This window comes from Asterias rubens, chromosome 7 (assembly GCF_902459465.1).
Source record: "Asterias rubens chromosome 7, eAstRub1.3, whole genome shotgun sequence".
Taxonomy (NCBI): Eukaryota; Metazoa; Echinodermata; class Asteroidea; order Forcipulatida; family Asteriidae; genus Asterias; species Asterias rubens.
The window spans coordinates 7,677,511-7,698,552 of NC_047068.1; the positions used below are offsets into that span (position 1 = coordinate 7,677,511).

At 35.8% G+C, this 21,042-nt stretch overlaps 2 protein-coding genes across 3 annotated transcripts in view; both read left to right on the forward strand.

The window, feature by feature from the left end:
• Nucleotides 1-3,829, forward strand: part of LOC117293033 (neuronal-specific septin-3-like) — a 51,102-nt gene extending 47,273 nt beyond the window's left edge. For both annotated transcript variants that reach the window (XM_033775239.1, XM_033775241.1), the window contains 6 exons: nucleotides 278-359; nucleotides 600-737; nucleotides 1,370-1,487; nucleotides 2,018-2,113; nucleotides 2,675-2,771; nucleotides 3,524-3,829. In XM_033775239.1, coding sequence (XP_033631130.1) covers nucleotides 278-359; nucleotides 600-737; nucleotides 1,370-1,487; nucleotides 2,018-2,113; nucleotides 2,675-2,771; nucleotides 3,524-3,696 — 704 coding nt within the window. In that variant the 3' untranslated portion in view covers nucleotides 3,697-3,829. The remainder of the gene's footprint in view (nucleotides 1-277; nucleotides 360-599; nucleotides 738-1,369; nucleotides 1,488-2,017; nucleotides 2,114-2,674; nucleotides 2,772-3,523) is intronic.
• Nucleotides 3,830-8,812: 4,983 nt separating this feature from the next.
• Nucleotides 8,813-21,042, forward strand: part of LOC117293034 (ras-associating and dilute domain-containing protein-like) — a 50,919-nt gene continuing 38,689 nt past the window's right edge. The window contains exons 1-3 of the mRNA XM_033775242.1: nucleotides 8,813-9,054; nucleotides 9,660-9,978; nucleotides 11,830-12,010. Of these exons, the coding sequence (XP_033631133.1) occupies nucleotides 9,670-9,978; nucleotides 11,830-12,010 (490 nt within the window). The 5' untranslated portion in view covers nucleotides 8,813-9,054; nucleotides 9,660-9,669. The remainder of the gene's footprint in view (nucleotides 9,055-9,659; nucleotides 9,979-11,829; nucleotides 12,011-21,042) is intronic.

Genomic DNA, 21,042 nt, shown 5'->3' on the forward strand with positions numbered 1-21,042 from the left:
CCAACTGAACTATCTAGTCCTAATGTTGGCAGGATCCCAGTCAGTTTCCCTTGTTCTTTAATTACTTCATTAGTTGTCAGTTAAAAACTCGTACATGGCATATGCACAAGTCGTCTGGCAGACATCCTATTATGGATAGTGAATCTGAAAACATGGACAGAAAGGAGAACTGGGAGTCTTAAAGAAAATATGCAATCTGTCTCCGATGGCCCCCATCTTATGTCTTGGGTTTCGTAAACTGAACTTATTGATATAACTTTTCTTAACCTTGTTACAGTTATTGAAGAGAACGGTGTGAGGCTGAAGTTGACAGTTACAGACACACCTGGCTTTGGCGATCACATCAACAATGAAAACTGGTGAGAATTGTGAACTTTTGTTTTTTACCCATTTACACCGATGTACGTAAGCGCTGTATACTCAGTACTTTCCAGAGTAGTTAAAAGCCAAAATCAACAAATAGGAAGCTAAGGGGTAGGTTTATAAATTAAGCTGTGAATTCTGTTGGTGCCGCAGACATCTCTTTCTTTCAAACTCCTCCCCTTCAAGTTTAACACTTAATTTTTTTTAATGATTTATTTTTGTCTTTAATTCCACAGTTGGTTGCCAATCCTAAAATACATCAACGAGCAATATGAGAAATACCTATCCGAAGAAATCAACGTCAGTAGAAAGAAGCAGATTCCAGATTCCAGGGTTCATGTGTGTTTGTACTTCATTGCTCCAACAGGGCATGGGTAAGAAATTATTCTTTGTACTTGGCAGTCCAGTGGAAAAGAGGATGGTGCCGGAGTGTCGTAACATCTTTATTCCGCCTTAGGTTGGGCACTTTGGGCTACAAACAGCGTTTGTTAAGAAATTAATTGGAATGAAAATGATTTAATTGGAATGAAAATATGCCTGAAATTGTGTAGTCCATCCACCATTTTTTTCAACCAAATCTTTGGACTCCGTCAAAAGGGACGGAATGTGTTAGTTAACAAATTAAAAGGAAAACCACACAATTTCGCGGGATATTTGTGTGGATCATAAAATTCTACTTCTAAAGCCTTTTGTTTCAATTAAATTCATAACAAATGTATTTTACTACCCAAATAATCCAATCTAAGGAAAGTGTCCCCTAAAATTTGGCCACTTAACTTTTCAGTTTCTTTACATGAAAAGTATTGCGGCAAGTGAACAATTTTGACACCTGATTCTTAAATTTATGGCAAAAAACTTTTTCAGGAATATAGAATAGATACTTATCTCTAAAAGCCAATGTGTATTTTTTCTGCGCAACTAAAAGCCAATGTGTATTTTTTCTGTGCAAATTTAATTTGATTGGATCCAGTTCTGATGAATTTGTTTTTGTTTTTCTTGAATGAAGGTTGAAGCCACTGGACATTGAGTTCATGAAGAGATTGGATAAAGTGGTCAATGTTGTACCGGTCATTGCTAAGGCTGATACTCTCACAATTGAAGAAAGGGAACACTTCAAATCAAGGGTAAGCAATAAAGATATTGTACTTTATCTCAGGGTGTCAAAGCACTGGGAAGACAAATGTAGGGACCCAAACATTCTTTTCCCGGAGCCTATAGACCCACAGTCAGCCCAAAATTGTCTTGGCCTATATAACCTGAACATCTGACAAGGCTCATGAATTGCGCCAGAGAGTAGCCTCGAGCCTGCGTCACTATTCTGACGGTCACATGGCACAGATCTATCATTGATCTCGCATTCATTTCGCAGTCAAGTTGTTCGAACAGGTTAACATATAAAACATCATTGTATGGATGTACATATACTGTAATATCGCTGGTTCTGCTAAACCAATACCTGTCCCTATGCTTGTGGATAAGGACAGGGGACCACTCTAGGCCTTCACTATCCTGTCTTTCCCAAGTTCTCTACACAAAATTCCACATGTAAATCACTCTTTTTTCAATCTGTATAACTCTTGATACTAAAAAAAATCTATTAAGTCAGTTTCATGAACTTCTTTATAATCATGGGATATTTCTTGCTGTTTCATAGATAAAGTATGCCCTGAATGAGAATGGCGTCTCCACATACCCCATGAAGGAGCTGGAGACGGATGAAGAAGATGAAAACATCAACACACACATCAGGGTAAGAGCAGAAAATTCTGCTTAGCAGATTTCTTGGCTTAGCAAGTAATGACCAGGGTACCAGTCGCTGTACCAGCAATGGTAACTGTATGGTGATAAGCAAGCTTTCTTAAATTGGGCCCAGATGTCTGAAGACAAGCAGAGTATACCATTCAAGACCGCATCGGTTCTTGTCAGAACTAAAACACTTCTCCAAAATGGGTTTATACATGGTTGTACCCGCAAGTTTACATGGGCAGACGGCAGCCACATTTGGAGTTGGTGCAGGACAACTTTGTTAGGAAACGGTTCCAAATGACTGTTCTTGCGACAGACTTGAAATAATCTTGCTCGAGTGGTCCAGACTTGATTGATCTTATAAAATAAGCTGCTAAATTTGTTTTCAACCACTGATTTGCCTTTCTAAATATCTCTTTAATTAAAAAGAAAGACCTGAAATTTGAACTTTGATTAGCTGCCAAGTTTGTTTTCAGCAAAATGTATTTGCTGTTTTAAATGTCTCTTGATTGAAAAGAAAGAACTGGCATATGACCTTTGATCTTTGACCTGTTTAATCATCCAGGACCAGATGCCATTTGCTGTGGTAGGCAGTGACAAGTCTCACCAGGTCGATGGCAAAGAGGTACTCGGAAGACTCACCAACTGGGGTCTCATTGAAGGTAAGGGGTCGTTCACAATTAGCAACATTTCCACAAGCATACAAATTGTACACCTTTATAATATTCCCTCCATCCCCCTTAAAAGTGTATAAAGAATTTTTTTTCTCACACTATTCTACATAAAGATACTTGAATGTGAATTGCATGCAAACCCTGTTTATTATGAGCACAGATATAAGAAATATAAGAACGTTTATCTTATAAAGATACAATGCTGTAAATTCCTGCATACAAGACAAAGCTTATCCGACTTTCAAATGGTCAAACAGAAAAAACAACACTGCATCTTATCTAACGATGCAACAAGACCATGAAGGTACATGTAGGTTTTTATAGTTCAAACTTTTTCAGAAAATAAAAGTGTATGGCGTGCATGAACAACCCTCACTCCTTCTCTAATCTTAAAGAAATTAGATGTTTGAAATTTACTTCTGACTACCGGAATTACTTTAGGGTGGTCAGGTTGGCGTTATGGTGCCTTTCCTCGCCTTTCACCTCTAGAACCCCGGCTGAAATCCTGACAGGAGTTGGGTTTTCAGTCCCTAGTGTAGAGGGTTTTCCGGAACTATTCTTTGGGGTTTTCCTCCCACAATCTGAAACTTCTCCTTGTTTTTTCTCCATATACACGTGTCTTTAAATTGAAATATGGGGTTTGGCGTTGTTCTAAAACAAATTAAAGGATTGTTTTCCGCGGTTGTAGAATGTTAAGTGCACATAAATTCTAAATATATCCTGTTTTCATCTCCCAACAGTTGAAAATCATAACCATTGTGAATTCTCCAACCTTCGCGACATGCTGATCAGAACACACCTACAGGACCTAAAGGACGTCACACACGGCATCCACTACGAGAACTTCCGCTTTGAAAGACTTAATAAACATCAGAAAATTGACAAAGCCGAAGACCAAGAAAGTAGATGCTAAGATAGACTGGATTGGTAGAAGTGTACATTTGAAGATGACGTCGGTTTTCCCACCTCTAATCACCAGGGCCCAATTTTATAGAGCTGCTTAAGCATGACAAGTAGCTAACCATTACAAAACTATGCTTACCAAAATAAGGTTACCAGCTAAAGTACCATGTCAGATGTACACTTTGTGACTGGTATCCTGCTCATTTCTGTTTTAGCAGGCAATTGTTAAGCGATATTTTCTGCTTAAGCTGCTCTATGAAATCGGCCCTGGTATTTCCATTTGTATTGCTTCTGTTATTTTGTTCGGTGCAACAAGGTTGAATAAATATGCTTTATGTTTTGTATACATCTTGGAGTTTAAAATAAAGGGTTGAAAGTGTCAAATTGGAGCAGGTCAAAAGTATCAAGGCCAAAGGCCTGATAGATTACATTCACATTTAAAACAAGGGGGAACTGACTACCAGAATGACCCAACCAATGTTTAATGTGATGACGCCAGTCAGGGACCAATTTCATGGCTCTGCTTACTGCTGAGTTCTGTGCTTACTATCACCGTTCTTCGCTTACTGTGCAAACGCACAATTTCTGTGCTAGCTTTTTAAGCAAAGGATGCCTAGTCACGTGGAGTATGCACGTAAACAATAAAAAATGTCCTGCTAATGTGAAAATCCTGCTCATCTTTGCTGAGCAAGACATTATTTAGCTGTACTAAATAGGGCCCTGTGGTGTTGGATCATTTGACACAATTTGCGCCAACTTATTGACAAGATGGAACAAAAATACAGCAAGTGAAGTGTAACTACAAAATAGATGCAACCAAAATTTGTGTAATTTCTTCTTTTTTTATAAATGGCGGAACCTTTGCCATTTTTTTTTTTTCCGTAAAAAGAATGAGTGCTCCTTGTAAATTAACTTTCATATACTGTTTTTATGATATTTCTCCAACACGGAAGGGTTTAAATAAGCATATCTATATTTTAAATAACATTTATGTAACTTTTTATTCAGTGTTAACTTCTTTTTTTACTCAGTTGTGTTGGTTTTTGACAACCAATTGCGACCAGAAATTAACAACAAAGGACCAACAGTGCAGTTAAACCTTAAAGAGGGGTCCCATGGTCAAACGGAGATTTGTGGTGGACTCATTTTGCATTAAAGTCCTTGTGAAAAGTTGTTGAAATGTTACAGGTCTCTAATCTTGAAAAAAAATAGAATAAGCTGTTAGAAAACTGCTTACAAACTAAAAGGATCTGTGGTATAAATGCAAAAAATAGTTAATGGCCTGATGTTTAGACCCAAGCAGAGTTTTTTTCTCGCATTCGAGAAAGACTATGCTAGGGGTGAAATGTCAGGGCATTTAGGTTTGTTTTGCAAGTCTCTAATCTCACATTAAAATGTCATTTTATCTGATACTCTTTGAGAGCGAAAATTCGAAACATGGTATCATCGCATAAGAGTATAAAAACAGAGATGTGTTTGTAGATTCTAACGAGCCATTTCTGCGCCATTCAGAAGTACAAACTCAATGACGTTTTGAATGAGTCACATTTCAGGAGTAAAACTGAATTCTCTGTACAAAAACATACCCAACAATATTTTTGAAATGTAGTGTCATCAAATAATTTTTGTTTTTGCATTAAATCGCATTTTAAAGGCAGTGGACACTATTGGTTATTACTCAAACAAATTATTTGTACGAAACCTTACTTGGTAAAAAGTAATGGGGAGAGGTTAATGGTAAAAAAACATTGTGAGAAACGGCTCCCTCTGAAGTGAAGTAGTTTTCGAGAAAGAAGTAATTTTCATCGAATTTGATTTCGAGACCTCAGATTTAGAATTTGAGGTCTCGAAATCAAGCATCTGAAAGCACACTACTTCGTGTGACAAGTGTGTTTTTTCTTTCATTATTATCTCGCAGCTTCGATGACCAATTGAGCTCAAATTTTCACAGTTTTTTTTTTATTTTATGCATATGTTGAGATGCACCAACTGTGAAGGCTAGTCTTTTACAATTACCAATAGTGTCCACTGTCTTTAAGAGTGGCGTTTTTCATCGTGGCATTTTACACAATTTTAGTACATTTTACAGCTATAATGTGAGGCTAGAGGCTTGTTACTTTAACCCTATTTTCACAAGGACTCTAACTATTGGACAAAATTAGTGTATCAGAAAACTGAATTTGACTTTAGATTTCCTCTTTAATGATCTTTGGCTTCAGGGTCTGGATTTCAATATTTTCTGACAGTGCTAGGTTGTAGATGAAATAACTGTACACTTTTTCTCATTTTACCTAACATTTTTTAAAGGATAAATCTTTTGTAAATTTGTTTATGAAGACATCATACACATTTTTTTATATGGGGAAAAAGGGCAAAAACAGAGCTTGGTAAACTGCTATATAATTATTTAAAAGTTTCCCTTATTTCCTTGATGATCTGATTATTAATATTATACCAGTATTAAAATTCTGTGTTTATTGCTCTGCATTTATTTATTTTCTGTTCGTAAATATTATTTGATGGAAAATGTTTACTGTCTCCTAATTGTGTTTTTTTGTGGTTTGTTTATTTCTTTTTGGCCATAATAAGGCTCTGCAAATATGTATATGGAACCACTATTGGTTTATGTTGGAACTAACTGTTGAATTGACTGTGTATTTAATCAGTACATTTATGTCAACTTTATTAGAACATAAGTGTAGGACTGGTTACAAGTAATTTACAGGCTCTGTACACGTTTGGTAATTGTCAAAGACCAGTGTCATCACTTGGTGTATCCAAGCATAACCTTAAAATAACAAGCCTGTAAAATTTGGGATCATTTGGTCATCAAAGTGGCGAGAAAATGAGAAAACAACCTTGTTGGACGAATTTGTTTGCTTTCTGATAGGAATAAAAGACTTCTAGCTAGAAGTCTTTTATTATTTTAGTGAGAAATATCCTCTTTCTCAAAAACTGTGCTACTTCAGAGGGAGTCGTTTCCCACAATGTTTTATACTACCAACAGCTCTCCAATGCTCGTTACCAAGTCAGATTTTAAGTTAATATTTGTTTTGAGTAATTACCAAATGTGTACCTTCCCTTTAAGAAGTTACTTGAGTTGTCGAAAACTCTAATGTTTCGCTTTAAAAACCAGAAAGCACGTCGTAAAGGATCATTGTAGAAAGATATCCTTATCGTCACTCTTTTAATTCAATTTTTAAAGTTGCAAGATTGTTGCAAGGTTGTTGCAAGTTCATTTTATGTATATCATATTTATTGCAATGGTGTGCATATCAAACCTAAAAGAATGGAGAAATTGTATGGGTTTATTAGGGCACAGTTGTATGTGCAACTACTTTGATGCCTTAAAGGAACACGTTGCCTTGGATCGGACGAGTTGGTCTTTAAAAAGGGTTTGAAACCGTTTGTTATGAAATGCATATGGTTAGAAAGATGTTTTAAAAGTAGAATATAATGATCCACACGAGTATCACTCAAAACTGTACGGTTTTCTTTTTACGTCGCGAACTATCACGGTCGGCCATTTATGGGAGTCAAAATTTTGACTGCCGTAAATGGCCGACCGTGCTATTGGACTAGGTAAAAAGAAAACCACGCAATTTCGAGGCATACTTGTGTAGATCATTGTATTCTACTTTTACAACATCTTTCCAAGCATATGCATTTTATAACAAACGGTTACAAAACGCTTTTCAAAGACCAACTCGACCGATCCAAGGCAACGTGTTCCTTTAAGTGTTTAAAGGCATATTTTAGGCAAGAAGAAAGGGGTAATTATACGTGTACAAATGCACGTAGTTAATACACGTAGTACACATACACTTTAAGTATGGGAAGTTCAAAACGTGTGGCGAAATATGAAAATTGAAAGATGAATGAAAAATGTAAAGATTTGTTTTTTAACCCTATTTTCCAAAGATCTTCCACTTTTAAATACTTATCCTTGTTAGGAGGTCTTCTGGAAGTGATAAATTTATGCAAATTATTAACAATGTTATATGTACCCTTATAATAATATATCATATATTGAAGTTTTTGTGTAGTACATTTATGAGTTTGGTTTTATACTTCGGTATAAAAACTTTCTGTACTTTTTCTGTGCTCAACAGCTTTATGGAATATTTATCCAATAGCTTATTGCTGATTAATGAATTGTGGTAAACTCTGACAAATCAAGACATAAACTGATGGACCACACTAACATTACTCTTTGTTTGTTTGTTTGTTGCGGTGTTTGTTTGTTGTGTTGTTGGGGTGGTTGTCTGTTTGTTTTTCTTGTAAGAACCAATAGTGCCTTTCTTTGCTGCTATTTTGATTTTTCACTTAACATTTTACATGGTTGTCATTTATTTTTATGAAAATGTGTATTAGAGAAATACTGTCTCTTTTAAAGAAAAAATAAAAAAAAATGAGGATGAAAACATTATTAGTTTGATTTCTCTTTTCAGAGTTTTAAATATAATTTGTAAAAATTGTACTTTATTACAAAACACCAAGTAATATTAGTTGAAGAGAAAGGAAACATTTAAACATGTATTGTATATAAGCAAAAAGGGAAAATCTAAAAAATAAATTGTCATAAAATATCAACTTATTCCCCCTCCCCACACTTGACCAGACTCCGCCCCTACTTGACCCCCTGAAACTTCTGACCACTTGTGTCTGGTGAGAAAAAAACTCTTGTGGTCACAAGGTGGCGCTCTTGTAATTGCAGTAAGTAAAAAAACGTTTCAGCTAGCAAAATCACCGAACCATGCTGCAAGGCAAAACTGCCCTCGGGAAATTTTACCGTCAAATCACTGAGGTATGGAGGTAGAATTCCACCTCAATGATTGAGGCAAGTACTTCGATATTTCTATCCCAGTTTGTTTTGGTCTGTTCCTACTCTATAATTGCAGTCATATTTGGATTTTTTGTCGCATTATAGGCCCTCAAATTCTGCAGTGCCCTACTCGCCAACAAACTCTTGGAAACTTTGGCAGCGTTCGTCCGCACCTTGCTTGTCGTCTGCCTGTGTAATGTGCAAGAAGCGTGAATGGTAAACAGAGTGGCGAACTCGTGAACTCGTAATATTATTCACATTGTCAAGAGGAAATAAAACGTGGGTGCGATTGTTACTCCACTCAATTAGCGTTCAACCTGTATACTGTACTGATGGGAGTTGGGAAGTTTTTGGCTGTTTGTTGATACAGTAGTTTTGCGACAGCGAAGTTTGGCTGCCGTGTTTGGGTTCATTTCTGTACACCTCCATTATGGGACCAAAAGTTCTGACCTATTCTGAAGTTCTGGATCTGTGATTTTTACTCGCTGTGTTTCTGTGGTTCTCACCGGAGTAAATCTTTTCACAATTATCACTCAACATCAGGTAATGTACATTCTATGATATTTCATTTTTAATGAACGAGAAACTGTACTTTTTAATTATTTTACTTTTATGTCACCTAAAAATGTTAACTTTATGTGGTAGGGCCTATTACTATAAACAGTGAATTGAACCTATCAAGCTAATTATACTTATAATCCATACCTTTGTGTTTGTCTATATGCAAAATTGAGAATATAAAAAGGATTTGTTGTCATTAAAAGCCATAGAATTAGTTACTCAGACCATTTCTACCTCCATGCTCAGACACACAAAAACTTGGTAAATTAAATATATATATATTGGATAATAAAAAAAAGGAATGCTTAGGGCCTAGCAGCAAGAAAACTTTTCAATGCTCAGCTACAAAACCTTGCACTATAGATAAACAAAACAAACCCTGTTCCTGAATAGTGTAAATTAGTAGTTATTTTGGCTCTTAAACTTGTAGCTGTAACCTTTCAAGGATAATTTTTTGCACCTCGCCACCAAATTAACTGCCCTTTTTTACCCTACCCCAATCGATTAAATACATTCTCAGGTGTTAAAAAAGAAATTGCCAGAAATTGGTGGTGAGGTCGTAAATTTTTTCCCCTTTCAAATTTCAGATGGCCAAACATGATGGATCCAGAAGTGATAGAGAGACTGCGCGCTAGCAGCGGGTCAGGAAGTAGTCGAGGCTCAAGCGGGGGCCTCTTCCAGCAAAAACGCACCGGCATCGGCCTCCTAGCAGACCCTCTCATTATTGCCCATCTTAAACATCTCCATCAAGATGCACAGAATAAGGCTAAGATGCAATGGGAAGATGAGAGCGGGCTGGGGGATGGAGGAGCGGAGGAGACTGTTGAGAGGGAACGACTGGCGAAGAAGATTACTGCGTACAATCAAGGGAAAAATCACGGAGCTTTTACTGTCACACAGACAGAGGTAAATGTTTGTTACATCAATTAATTAATTTGTTTATTGCTTCGTTTTTGTATTTTTGTGTGTGTTTGTGGGGGGATTTGAAGTGTTCTTAGATGCATCAAGTCTTTGTCAATGCAGAGTATTTTCCAAACATCGGCTTAAGCTCAGGCTCCAGGCTTTGTTTCATGTTAGAAACCACTGTGCAAAGTATACACTGTTTCAAAATTGATGTAGAGTTCGAGCCAAGCCATAGCCAAAGCCGAAGTTTGGAAAACACCTTAGAGCTCAAATATTCCTTGAACTACATGACAGAGTCCAGATATTTGACCACATCACAATCAGACAAGCGTGGCAATCCAGTGTTTCTTTAAATACTTACTTATATAAAGTTGCTTACTCTTAGCTTTGTAAGTCCAAACCAAACTTCCTTCTTTAATAAATTTAGCAAATATATGATAACAAAATAATTAAGTTAATAACTACTTGAGTATATCGTCTTGTTTTGGTAACAAGTATTGTTTTCGATTGGTTGAAACTTCCTAGCTGTAAGACTGATGTTTTCAGTAAAGATTTTCATCAAATTTGAAGCCATCAAACTGGGAAATATTAGACATTAAGAAAGTTATGAAATACACTGCAAGATAGCATTCTAGATAGCTGTTTTTTTTTTAAATTCACTTATTTAAATTTCAGGATAGGGTAAAACGCTGAATACTCAGCAGGATGCACAGACATTTTTAATCAACTAACCACATTGGAATCAAGGCAACTTAATAGAAAGTTAATCTACCTGACTTTTCATGCAGAGATTAGAATTGATTTTTTTATAGAGTAAACCAAAAGTAATTAAAGGATTACAATTGCAAAAAAAAGGGTCGTGCTAGGTTTGTCAAAGGAGGTCGCTAACAACAGAAACAAATCGGATAAAGTTTTACAACATGTGAATGAAGGCGCAACCAGTAGATACAAGCGGTTTAGATAAAAAAGATTTGATATTCAATGAGCCATAAATGGTAAAAACTGCAGTCATCTCATGTCAATACGTGTCATTGAAATCCACCGCAAGGACAATGAGACAAAATAGGATTGAATGAAAGACTGATAGATGGATTTTGGGATATTACATTCTAGTTAGCTCCCAAGGTGAGCAGTGAGCATTGTAGAGAACAAAAAAGGAGTTGCCGATAGCTTTGCTGACGACAAAAACGTTGTCATTTTTAGTACAGAGCTGCCTTTTGATTTCATGGGGAAGTGAAACCTCTAAACTGATTCCAATACTGTTATTTCTATAAACTACTATTTGTAAAAATACAAATAAAAAGTAGTATCAAGACCCAGTAACATTCAAAAATTTCCACAAAAAAAAATTGTATTTATGCTTGGACAAAAAATAGCTATAACTGTGCTGCTTTGTCAACTGTGTGGAACAAGTTACCTTACAAGTTACTTTATAACATTGTCATACTCAATCACTGGCCGCCTTCAGGAAAACTCTTAAAACTCATTTATTTGACTCCTACTTTTGTTTCCTTTATTTTTGCTATCCTGTTATTCTGTTTGTTAAGCACTGTGCTTTTTTTCTCCAGAAGATGATCAGAGCATACTGATCGAAACGTCAAGTTGAAACCAACGGTTCTTTTCAGAACCCCCCAACTCATTAGAGATTCATTACATAGTGTTACCGCAAACCTTTCTATATCACTGTGCTACAGTTTTGTTTTAATTATTATTATATACATCCTTTTTGTATGGTACTGTGTTGTATTGTATTTGTACATTTCAAAACATACTTTAAAAAAAGTTAATTTTAAGTTAAGGTCTATCAATTTAAGACAAATTTTGCTTTACGGAAGTCATTTCTACTCAAAACAGGGACTGCACTTTGCTGGAGCGCTGAGGTTCTATTTTGAGGATGGTGGCAACAAACTGGCCAAGGCCATCTGGCTATCGAGTCAGACAACCGTTGATGAACTCATGCCACGATTCAGGGACAAATTCAACCTTTTGGAGAACGGACGCTGGAGGACCAACATATACCAAGTCCACAACTTGGGTAAGTATTTTTAAAGATAGTAGGTCTTGAAGTTTAACTGGACCAGTATATATTTTTTTAACAGGACCAGGGTAAATGAGAAATAACAATCTAGCCCTGAAGTCTTTTTAAAGATTATATCCACTGGCTTGAAGAAGCTTTAAATTTGTTCTGAAGAAGTGTACCTAAAACTTTTTTAAGTTCTATGTGACAAACAAAATATTTTGTAACTTTTTCAGACAACGGTGATTTACCGAACAATTTATTGGTTTTCTCTTCATCAACAATTTTAAGCATTTCAAAATGGAAACGCATTTAAAAGATTTGTTACAAATTGAAGTCGGGGAAGAAATGTGTTTAGAAATAATACAAGAGGGGATTCACACTAAATTTTCAAGATTTTAGAGGAAAATAATACATTGGTTTTTCTTTGCCAGATAACTTTTTTGATGGGTTTAAAACTACATTATCAAAGCATTTTTAAGACCACTATTTGGTTTACACTGCCCCTTGCTTGTATTTAGCTTTTATAAATGCACTTCCTTTTGAACCCATCACTCTCATAAACAAAATATTCTCAGAAAAAAAGGCATTGTAAATCATAGAATTAAAGGTGTGTGTCTAACAGCTATTTACCAGGTTTAAATTTGACTTCCACATAATCCTGATAAAAGAGCATTCCTTATTGTCAACCACTAACCCCCATTGTAAGACACAGCCTAGTTCCAGTAAATCCACTAACACCAAAGTGATGTGGCTACTGAATGCATTGTCCCCCTTTCTAAACCACAGGTTTATGGACACTTTACTGTCACCAACAAAAGATCCTGGCCACTCCCTTTTGTCAATGTCCTTTCTTTGTTGCATTCTTGTTGTTCAATAAGCATAAAGGAAAGTCTTTGATGGTCTAAGGCTTACAACACAAGAGGGATATACAATGCCCCAAATCACATAATTAACAGTTTGCTACTAAAGAAGCTTACCTTGTAGTTTGTATATTGGTTTTAAATAGTGATACCATTAACTTTGCTGTGCAGACTGTTCCCATGTTGTATTGCTGTATAGATATCAGGAATTAGGAGACTACTGAGTTCAAAATTGCCCAAATAAGAACTTGTTCTGGTTGTTTGTTTTATTTTTACTGAGTAAATTAGGGAGACTGTTTTGTTCTGAATATCTTGAGCGGTTACGTCTATAGAGGAAGATTAATCCATAATGCACAATCCGAGAAACTTTTCATACAGAAACGCTTCTCAGATTGCCATTTTATTTTAGTAAATCCGTCTCTCGTTAACCACTTTCCTTAGAAGGGAATCATTTCTAAAACATGTTAAACATTTTCAACAGCTACCGTGCTTCTTTTCCAAGTAAGTTTTTTGTGGCCATCAATGTTTGGACTAATTACTAAAGGTTTAACCTCCCTGAAAGGGTCTGGGCCCAATTTTATAGAGCTGCTAAGCACAAAAATTTGCTTAGCATGAAATTTCTTCCATGACAAAAACAGGATTACCAACTAAATTTCCCAGTGATTTTCAGGATAAGCAAACAACAGCTGAATACCAATAACAAGCAATATGCAACAAATGAAAAGTTGGTTGGTAATCCTGTTTTTATCAAGGAAGAAATTTCATGCTAAGCAAATTTGCTTGCTTAGCACCTCTATGAAATTGGGCCCAGTATATGTTTGGTAAATACTCTAAAACTTAATAGCAATAAAACATTACCTGGTTAAGAGTTTCAACAGCTTTGGATAACAAATTGTTCATTTGGAAGAACCAAGGTTATGGAAAATTTGTTTATCCCCAAGTATTTGAATCGAGACGTTTTACTGACAGTAACACTTCCAAGATTGTGTATTCCACAGTATTTTTGCAGATTACTCTTCCTGAGAGGACACTCAAGCATTATCTCTAAAACGCTACCAGTTCTTCACTTTTCAAAAACAAATTCCCAGAATAGATTATTTTATGGAGTATATCTACACCATCCAAACAGATACAATCCATTTCAAGTTGTATATTTTCAGTCAGTTACTCTCACAAACTCTTCAGACACAAAACCTTGCCCCCATGAAAAGTGGGGGTCACTCACCGACACCGAATACTTATACTCAGTGAGTTTTTTAGTTGTCAGTGATGGATGAGTATTAATTCTACACACTGAGCTTTGTATAGAGTCAATCTATTCACAATTGTTTGTTTGTTGATGTCGCACCTATCCACTGGAACCTAGTTTAGTCTGGGGTAAAAGGCAACCTAGTATCTAAACTATTGGATTTTGCATAATCCAACTTATGATTGATTGATAAATGTCTACCACATGTCAGATTAAAGAGATGATCAACTACTTCAGGGAAAACCTTATTGATGTGAGTTTTGCGGAAATATCTCTGTTTTATCCAAGTTTATGAAATTATCCCGTGGAATTCCCTTGGAGGAGAAAAAATTTCCTTTTTGTTTGGAAAACATGCTTCTTAATAGTTTCAAGTTAGTAGAAAATTAATTATCAATGAGGTAAAATTTGCATGGAGTGTTAAATACAGGCTTGGATATAAAAATTATTGTTTAGTTTTAGTCTAAGAGGAAAGTGGTAAAACAGTATTTTCACAATTCTGTAAGAGAAATTCCATCTGAAATAAAGTAATTTAAAATTTTTTTTAACTTGTTAAAGACACTGGACACTATTGGTAATTGTCAAAGACCAGTCTTCTCACTTGGTGTATCCATGGAGGTAGCACAACTTGAGCTCAATTGGTCATCAAAGTTGCGAGATAATAATGGGGAAAAAACACCCTGGTCACACAAAGTTGTGTGCTTTCAGATGCTTGATTTTGTGACCTCAAATCCTAAATCTGAGGTCTCAAAAACAAATTTGTGGAAAACTACTCATTTCCTGAAAACTATGTCACTTCAGAGGGAGCCTTTTCTCATAATGTTTCATGCTATCAACAACTCCCCATTACTCGTTACCAAGTAAGGTTTTATGCCGACCCAAATCAAGCATGTGCATGGTTTCGCCATTTTTTACTGACTCCCACAACTGATTGAACCAAAATTTGAATGAGCTGTTTTTTTGTAGGGCCTACATGTAAAGGTTGATCATAAAACAGAAAACATGAACACTGCCAACGACTATTTTTGTTTGGCTCTACAAAATTTGTTTAGTAACACAAGTTTTTAAACTCTTTAGCCCAAATAAAAAAATACCAGTTGATCATCTGAATTTTTCCAAAAAGAGGAGGATGAGGGCCTTTTTATTTATTTATTATTATTTTTTTTTCCCAAGATGGCCGCTTAGTATTTCAAATCAAACATGCCACCAATTCTTTTAGTTTGAACCCACCGCAAACCCGGATAACAGGGTCGGATTATTACACTAAAAAGATTTGCTGGTAGGCATTAACTAATTTTGTTTATGGTAAAAGCCTCTAGGTTCATTTAATAAAAAAAAAATTAAACAAAAAGAAAGCGGCCCCCCAAAAGGATGTGGGCGGGGACGATCAACTGGTTTTTATTTTTTATTTGGCCTTACCAAAGAGTGGATTATCACCACTTTCATGTTTCAATTTGAAAACTAGTTAGTTCCAAACCACTTGATTCTGACCCAAGCCAACCTCAGCCTACTTATAAAAGGGATTTTCTGCATTGATTGAAAAAGGATTTGTTATTCACGTTTACTCTTTTGTACACACAAAAGTGTCCCTCCCCTTCACTTCAAGTTCCAGCAAAACTACCGTACCCGTATACGTAGCTTGTGTTTATCCCGTTCCCCTTGGCAACATTTGTGGATATCTGTTGCCATTTTCAACAAGTGACTGGGAGTTCTTTATTTTTCCATTCTGAATCCCTGTAACAAAGGACCTTTTTGGCAAATCAAATAAATATTTGAATTGGTGTATGTTTTAACATACTATAACCTTAAACGTAGAGGTGAGGTCCCAGTAAGAATGAGCTGTTTTGCAATGTGCACCAATTTGAAAGCCCAAATCATTCAGACTTATTCACCAGCTGAACCAAATTGCTTAGGGTTGTGAAATAGTTTGCATCCATGGTTCGTAAATATGTGGAGCCCTAATTTCTCAAAAACTAAAGTACCTAAGCAAGTATTATTTTAAGGGAAGCTTTTAACCGCTATTATCTTTAAACCATGTAAGTTAAATGTAAATCTTTGGGCGGTTGAGTTTTGTGTCGCACAGAGAGTACCCAAACCCTGTAAAGGGGAGTCTTTGTAACTACTCTAATGAGAGACATTGGGAAAATACTCAAATAATTGCTAAGTAGTATTTGAAACTTTGCATGGTGGAAATAAGATATAGAAGAGTTTGCGGTAACACCATGTAATGACTATCTCTAAATGAGTTGGGGTGGTTCTGAAAGAAAATAATTGCTGAGACTTTAATAAAAATAAATGAGATTAAGGTGCAGAGGTGAACAGGACTACCACAAAATATAAATAAAAATGAAGTTAGATAAATAATCATGTAAATCACCTAAAAGGGTAGTTACTGTGAGGGAGGTGTGAGGTATTTTTGTCACAATTTTTTGTTAATGTCTGAGTTTCATTTTAAATGTACGCTTTGGCAGTGGCTTGGATATTCAGAGGGTGTTCATTCATTTAAATTCATGCATATAAAGCAGCATGTGACACCCCTCGTCACAACTGCATGCTTATTTTGATTGCTGCGATCAAAATAAACCTGATATACTTGTGTAGAAAATTTTAGAGAAAACATTATCTATTTGTAACCGGTACTGATAAAATGTGACTATTGAATGTTAAATAAAAAGTTGCTTCCCCCTAAAGGTGATCCCTAATTACCCTGTACTCTCTAAATGTAAAAGAGTGAAAAATACCACTCTTTAAATTTCGAGCTGTCCTCCATACGGCTCTTCAAAAAGAGTGGTGGTTATTTCACTCTTTTAGAGGGGTTTCACTCCAGGACAGAGTGAAAAATCACTCAAAAAGATGCAAAATTCAATCTAAAAGAGTGGAAGACCACTCAAAAAAGAGTTGTCCTTCATATGGCTCTTCAAAGGGTGCTTTTTCACTCTTTTACATTCAGAGAGTACTGTCCCTTACCCAGGTTGTATCATAAGGCTTGTGTGATACCTGGCATATGCGTCAGTTACAAGTTGAATGGCTTTTGAGTGGCACAACAAAGATATTGACAAAATAGGAAGGCTGCCAACATATAGGTCTAGATACAGCTCAGTTGGTGGAGCATCGACAAGTTAATCCAGGGGTCCTTCCAAATCTCGCTCTTGTTAATTTGTTCAACCCCAAATTGTATCTGGTTTATTGCAAGCTTAGTCTAATGACCATAAGATTTCTGTTAAAAAAACAAAAAACATTTTTATTTCCAAGGCGGAACTGTGGTAACAAAATCTAGTAACAACCCTACAACTCTCTCTCCCTCGACCCTTTCTGGGCCCCCTCCATAATTAGTCTGTTTGTATATCAGGGGAATTCCCTTCATAACCAATACTACTCGGATATGAACACCAAAATGCAAGCACCCACTGTAACTTAATGAGTATCCAACAAAACAGAAGCCTGCCCTCTGTCATCACGACAGGGAGAGCCTAAAGTTTGTGCTATTTAATCCAGTGTGGACCACTATTGATTGTCATTATTGAACACAACGAGGGGAAGACCAGTCACACTGGAGTCCCCATAACCTTTTAAGTATCGTTATTGTCCAGAAGACAGCCAGGTGCATAGACGGCTTTGTATGGATTGTTGATGAATTGAAGGATCCTGAAGACTTGAGTTTTGTACACAGTCGATATTGAGGATGATTTATTTACTTGTCTGGCTCGGAGGAAAAAACACTCTAACTTCAGATCAGTAAGTTTGTTTTTTTACTGTTTTGGGTTTCCGTTGTAAATGAATAATAAATGATGGCTTCTTTTATTTAACGCTCATATCTGTCACTCAGTGGTGCTCAAGGCACTTCAATATTCAGTGTTTTCCTGCTACGTTTATGGAGACCAATTCATTTACAGCACCATGTATTGGTTTACAAATATGTACATTGTAACCTTTTAAATGTTTCTAATATAAACACTCAAATTTTGTGGCAGTCGTTCAACAAAAACAATATATTTGTAATAGTTTGTCTGCTATTTTATGGGGTGCTCATACATGTGAGGTGTTTTTTGTCTTTTTTTCATGTGCCTATTTTTTTTAAAGTAAATATTGATGAATATATGTAAACGAGACAGGTTTGTAATTTCTGTCGAGGCAATGGGAAGGTCATTGTTTTTTTGGGAAGGGTAATTACATGCATAGTTACTTCTGCTTTGACTAAACACTTGATAATCGCATCATGTACAATATTCATCAAATTCCAAGGCCGTCGTGTCTCAGTGAAAACAACACATTTATAATTTATTGGGCTTATAACAAATGTGACAATCAAAATATGCAACAGTGATTTTTAAGCACTTCAAATGATGTTTGCAACTTTTCCTCGGATCAGCTGAATTACTCGTTTTTTTAAATTCTCATTTGTGACATTCAAACTTGAAAAAACACCATACAAAACCACTGGAATTTTGCTATTTTCTCTTTCTGGTAAAATTACAGATTGCATGCCTGTTAAATACCGTCGGCTTGACTTTGACAGTCCTTCATACAGAAATGATTTTCTTGTACTTTTTACAATCAGTTGGATTTCAGATTAAAACTTTAAAAAAATCTTTCTTAACTTGCTAATCTCATGCTTTTTCTTTAAAGTATAATAATATATCATGAACTAAAATTATTGTAGGCCCTACTTCATTAGACTGACAGCTGGACAGGTCATCAATCAATATTTTATGTCATCTGCTTGACCGCAACTCTCGAAATCAAACTTGAATTCAAGTTTGGGCAAGACTTTTATTCTGTTTGTGAAAAAAGGTCCAAATGCAGTGTATTCTTAAATATTTACGTTTTGCACTGTATCCTACAGGATTTTATTAAGTGGGCTGCGCCCTATTCTACACAATATTGAAATTGATCCTCGCGAAATGTTAAAACCCTACACACTAATTACAATTTTTTCAAATGTGGATTAATCTTGCTTTTAGAATAAACAATATTCCGTGGTTAATTTTCTTATAGAAAGTAGATTCAAATAATTAAACAGTCAAAAGTGTTATAATACAGGCGAACTTAGATGCTCTTTAAAAGCTCATAACAAACAAGCAACTTGATCTCTGCGAACATCTTGTAAATGCTTTAAAAAAACACAGAGTCAGTCCATGCCCTCTCAAGATGAGCTTAAAGGGGTACTTAAAGAACCCCCCAGGCCCTGTATCTTTGATCTGTTCTACCGACTCATCTTCAAGTGCTACTGGTAAAAACGCCAGGGTTTTAAAACTCACTTACACAGAAAAGAAAGCTTGAGAAGTCCTGTTTGTTTTTACTGGAGTGTGTGATTGCTACGTAAAGTGGGTGATGTGCGCTCTTTGCGGACTGTAAATCCTGTTTTTTCCTACTATCTTCGAATGGTTAATTGGGCATTTGTTGCAGTGTGGTTGGTCTTGTTTTGTTGTCTAAGCACTCAGTCAGAATGCTAGTTTGATTTTCTAAGAGACAAGACTATTTTTGTACTTCAAGCCTTTGTGTGCGGCTGGGTTAAATGTTAGAAAAGCAATTGATAAGTCGAATGTTGCATTGTGGTTGGTCTTGTTTTGTTGTCTAAGCACTCAGTCAGAATGCTAGTTTGATTTTCTAAGAGACAAGACTATTTTTGTACTTCAAGCCTTTGTGTGCGGCTGGGTTAAATGTTAGAAAAGCAATTGATAAGTCGAAACCAACCCTCGGAAATCTAAAAAAAAAAAAAAAAAAAAGTATCACACATGAATCGTTTCCCAGATTTAATTTTGGGGTGACAATTTTTTCAAACCATCACGTTGGAACTCTCTTCCCAGCTACATCCGCTCCCCACAGAGCATAGAACAATTCAAAACTCAGCTCAAATCCCGTTTGTTTTCTATTGCCTATTGTTCAGTTTAATCCTTTTGTTTGCCTATTATTAGTGTATATAACTATTGTTAATTTGTTTTTCTTCATTTTTGTTTTTGTGTGAAGTGATTGGTATTTCTTTCAGTTATGAAATGCGCTCTATAAAAATTAGCTATTATTGGTTTACCTGGTTTACTTTTTATTGTTCATTGTGCCTTTGATCTGTTTTTGCATTCCCTCACTTTTGAGCCTTTGATTTTGGTTGTCTCTTTAACAAATTTTTACGGTTCTCTGCATTTTAAACACTGTATTTTTATATTGTATTGTGTACTTCCTAGATGGTTTAATGGTTTAATATTTTCATCATTCATTGTCATGCGCCTTTGAACAGGTTTGCCTGGAATTGGCGAAATAAAAATACATTTTTATTATTATTATTATTTATAGGGAATTCTCTATCATCAAAGTCAGCTGCATCTCTCTCTCTTTCTCTCTCTCTCTCTCTCTCTCTCTCTCTCTCTCTCTCTCTCTCTCTCTCTCTCTCTCTCTCTCTCTCTCTCTCTCTCTCTCTCTCTCTCTCTCTCTCTCTGATGTTTTATAGTCATCAATTTTTTTTAGTACTTACCAATCCATAACCTGACCTTTAAAGGGAAGGTACACCTTTGGTAATTGTCAAAGACCAGTGTTCTCACTTGGTGTATCCCATCATAAGCATAAAATAACAAACCTATGAAAATTTGAGCTCAATTGGTCATCGGAGTTGAGAGGAAATGATGAAAGAAAAAACTTCCTTGTTGTACGAATTTGTGTGCTTTCAGATAGGAATAAAAGACTTCTAGCTAGAAGTCTTTTATTATTTTAGTGAGAAAATACCTCCATTTCAAAATCTATGCTACTTCAGAGGGAGTCGTTTCTCACAATGTTGTATACTATCAACAGCTCCCCAATGCTCGTTACCAAGTAAGTTTTTAAGTTAATATTTGTTTTGAGTAATTACCAAACGTGTACTTTCCCATTAAGAAGGAAAGTGTAAATTCATGTTGCAGGCCTGATGCTTCTTTCTTGAAAGAGCAAGGACACCAAGTCATTTTTTAAAGGGC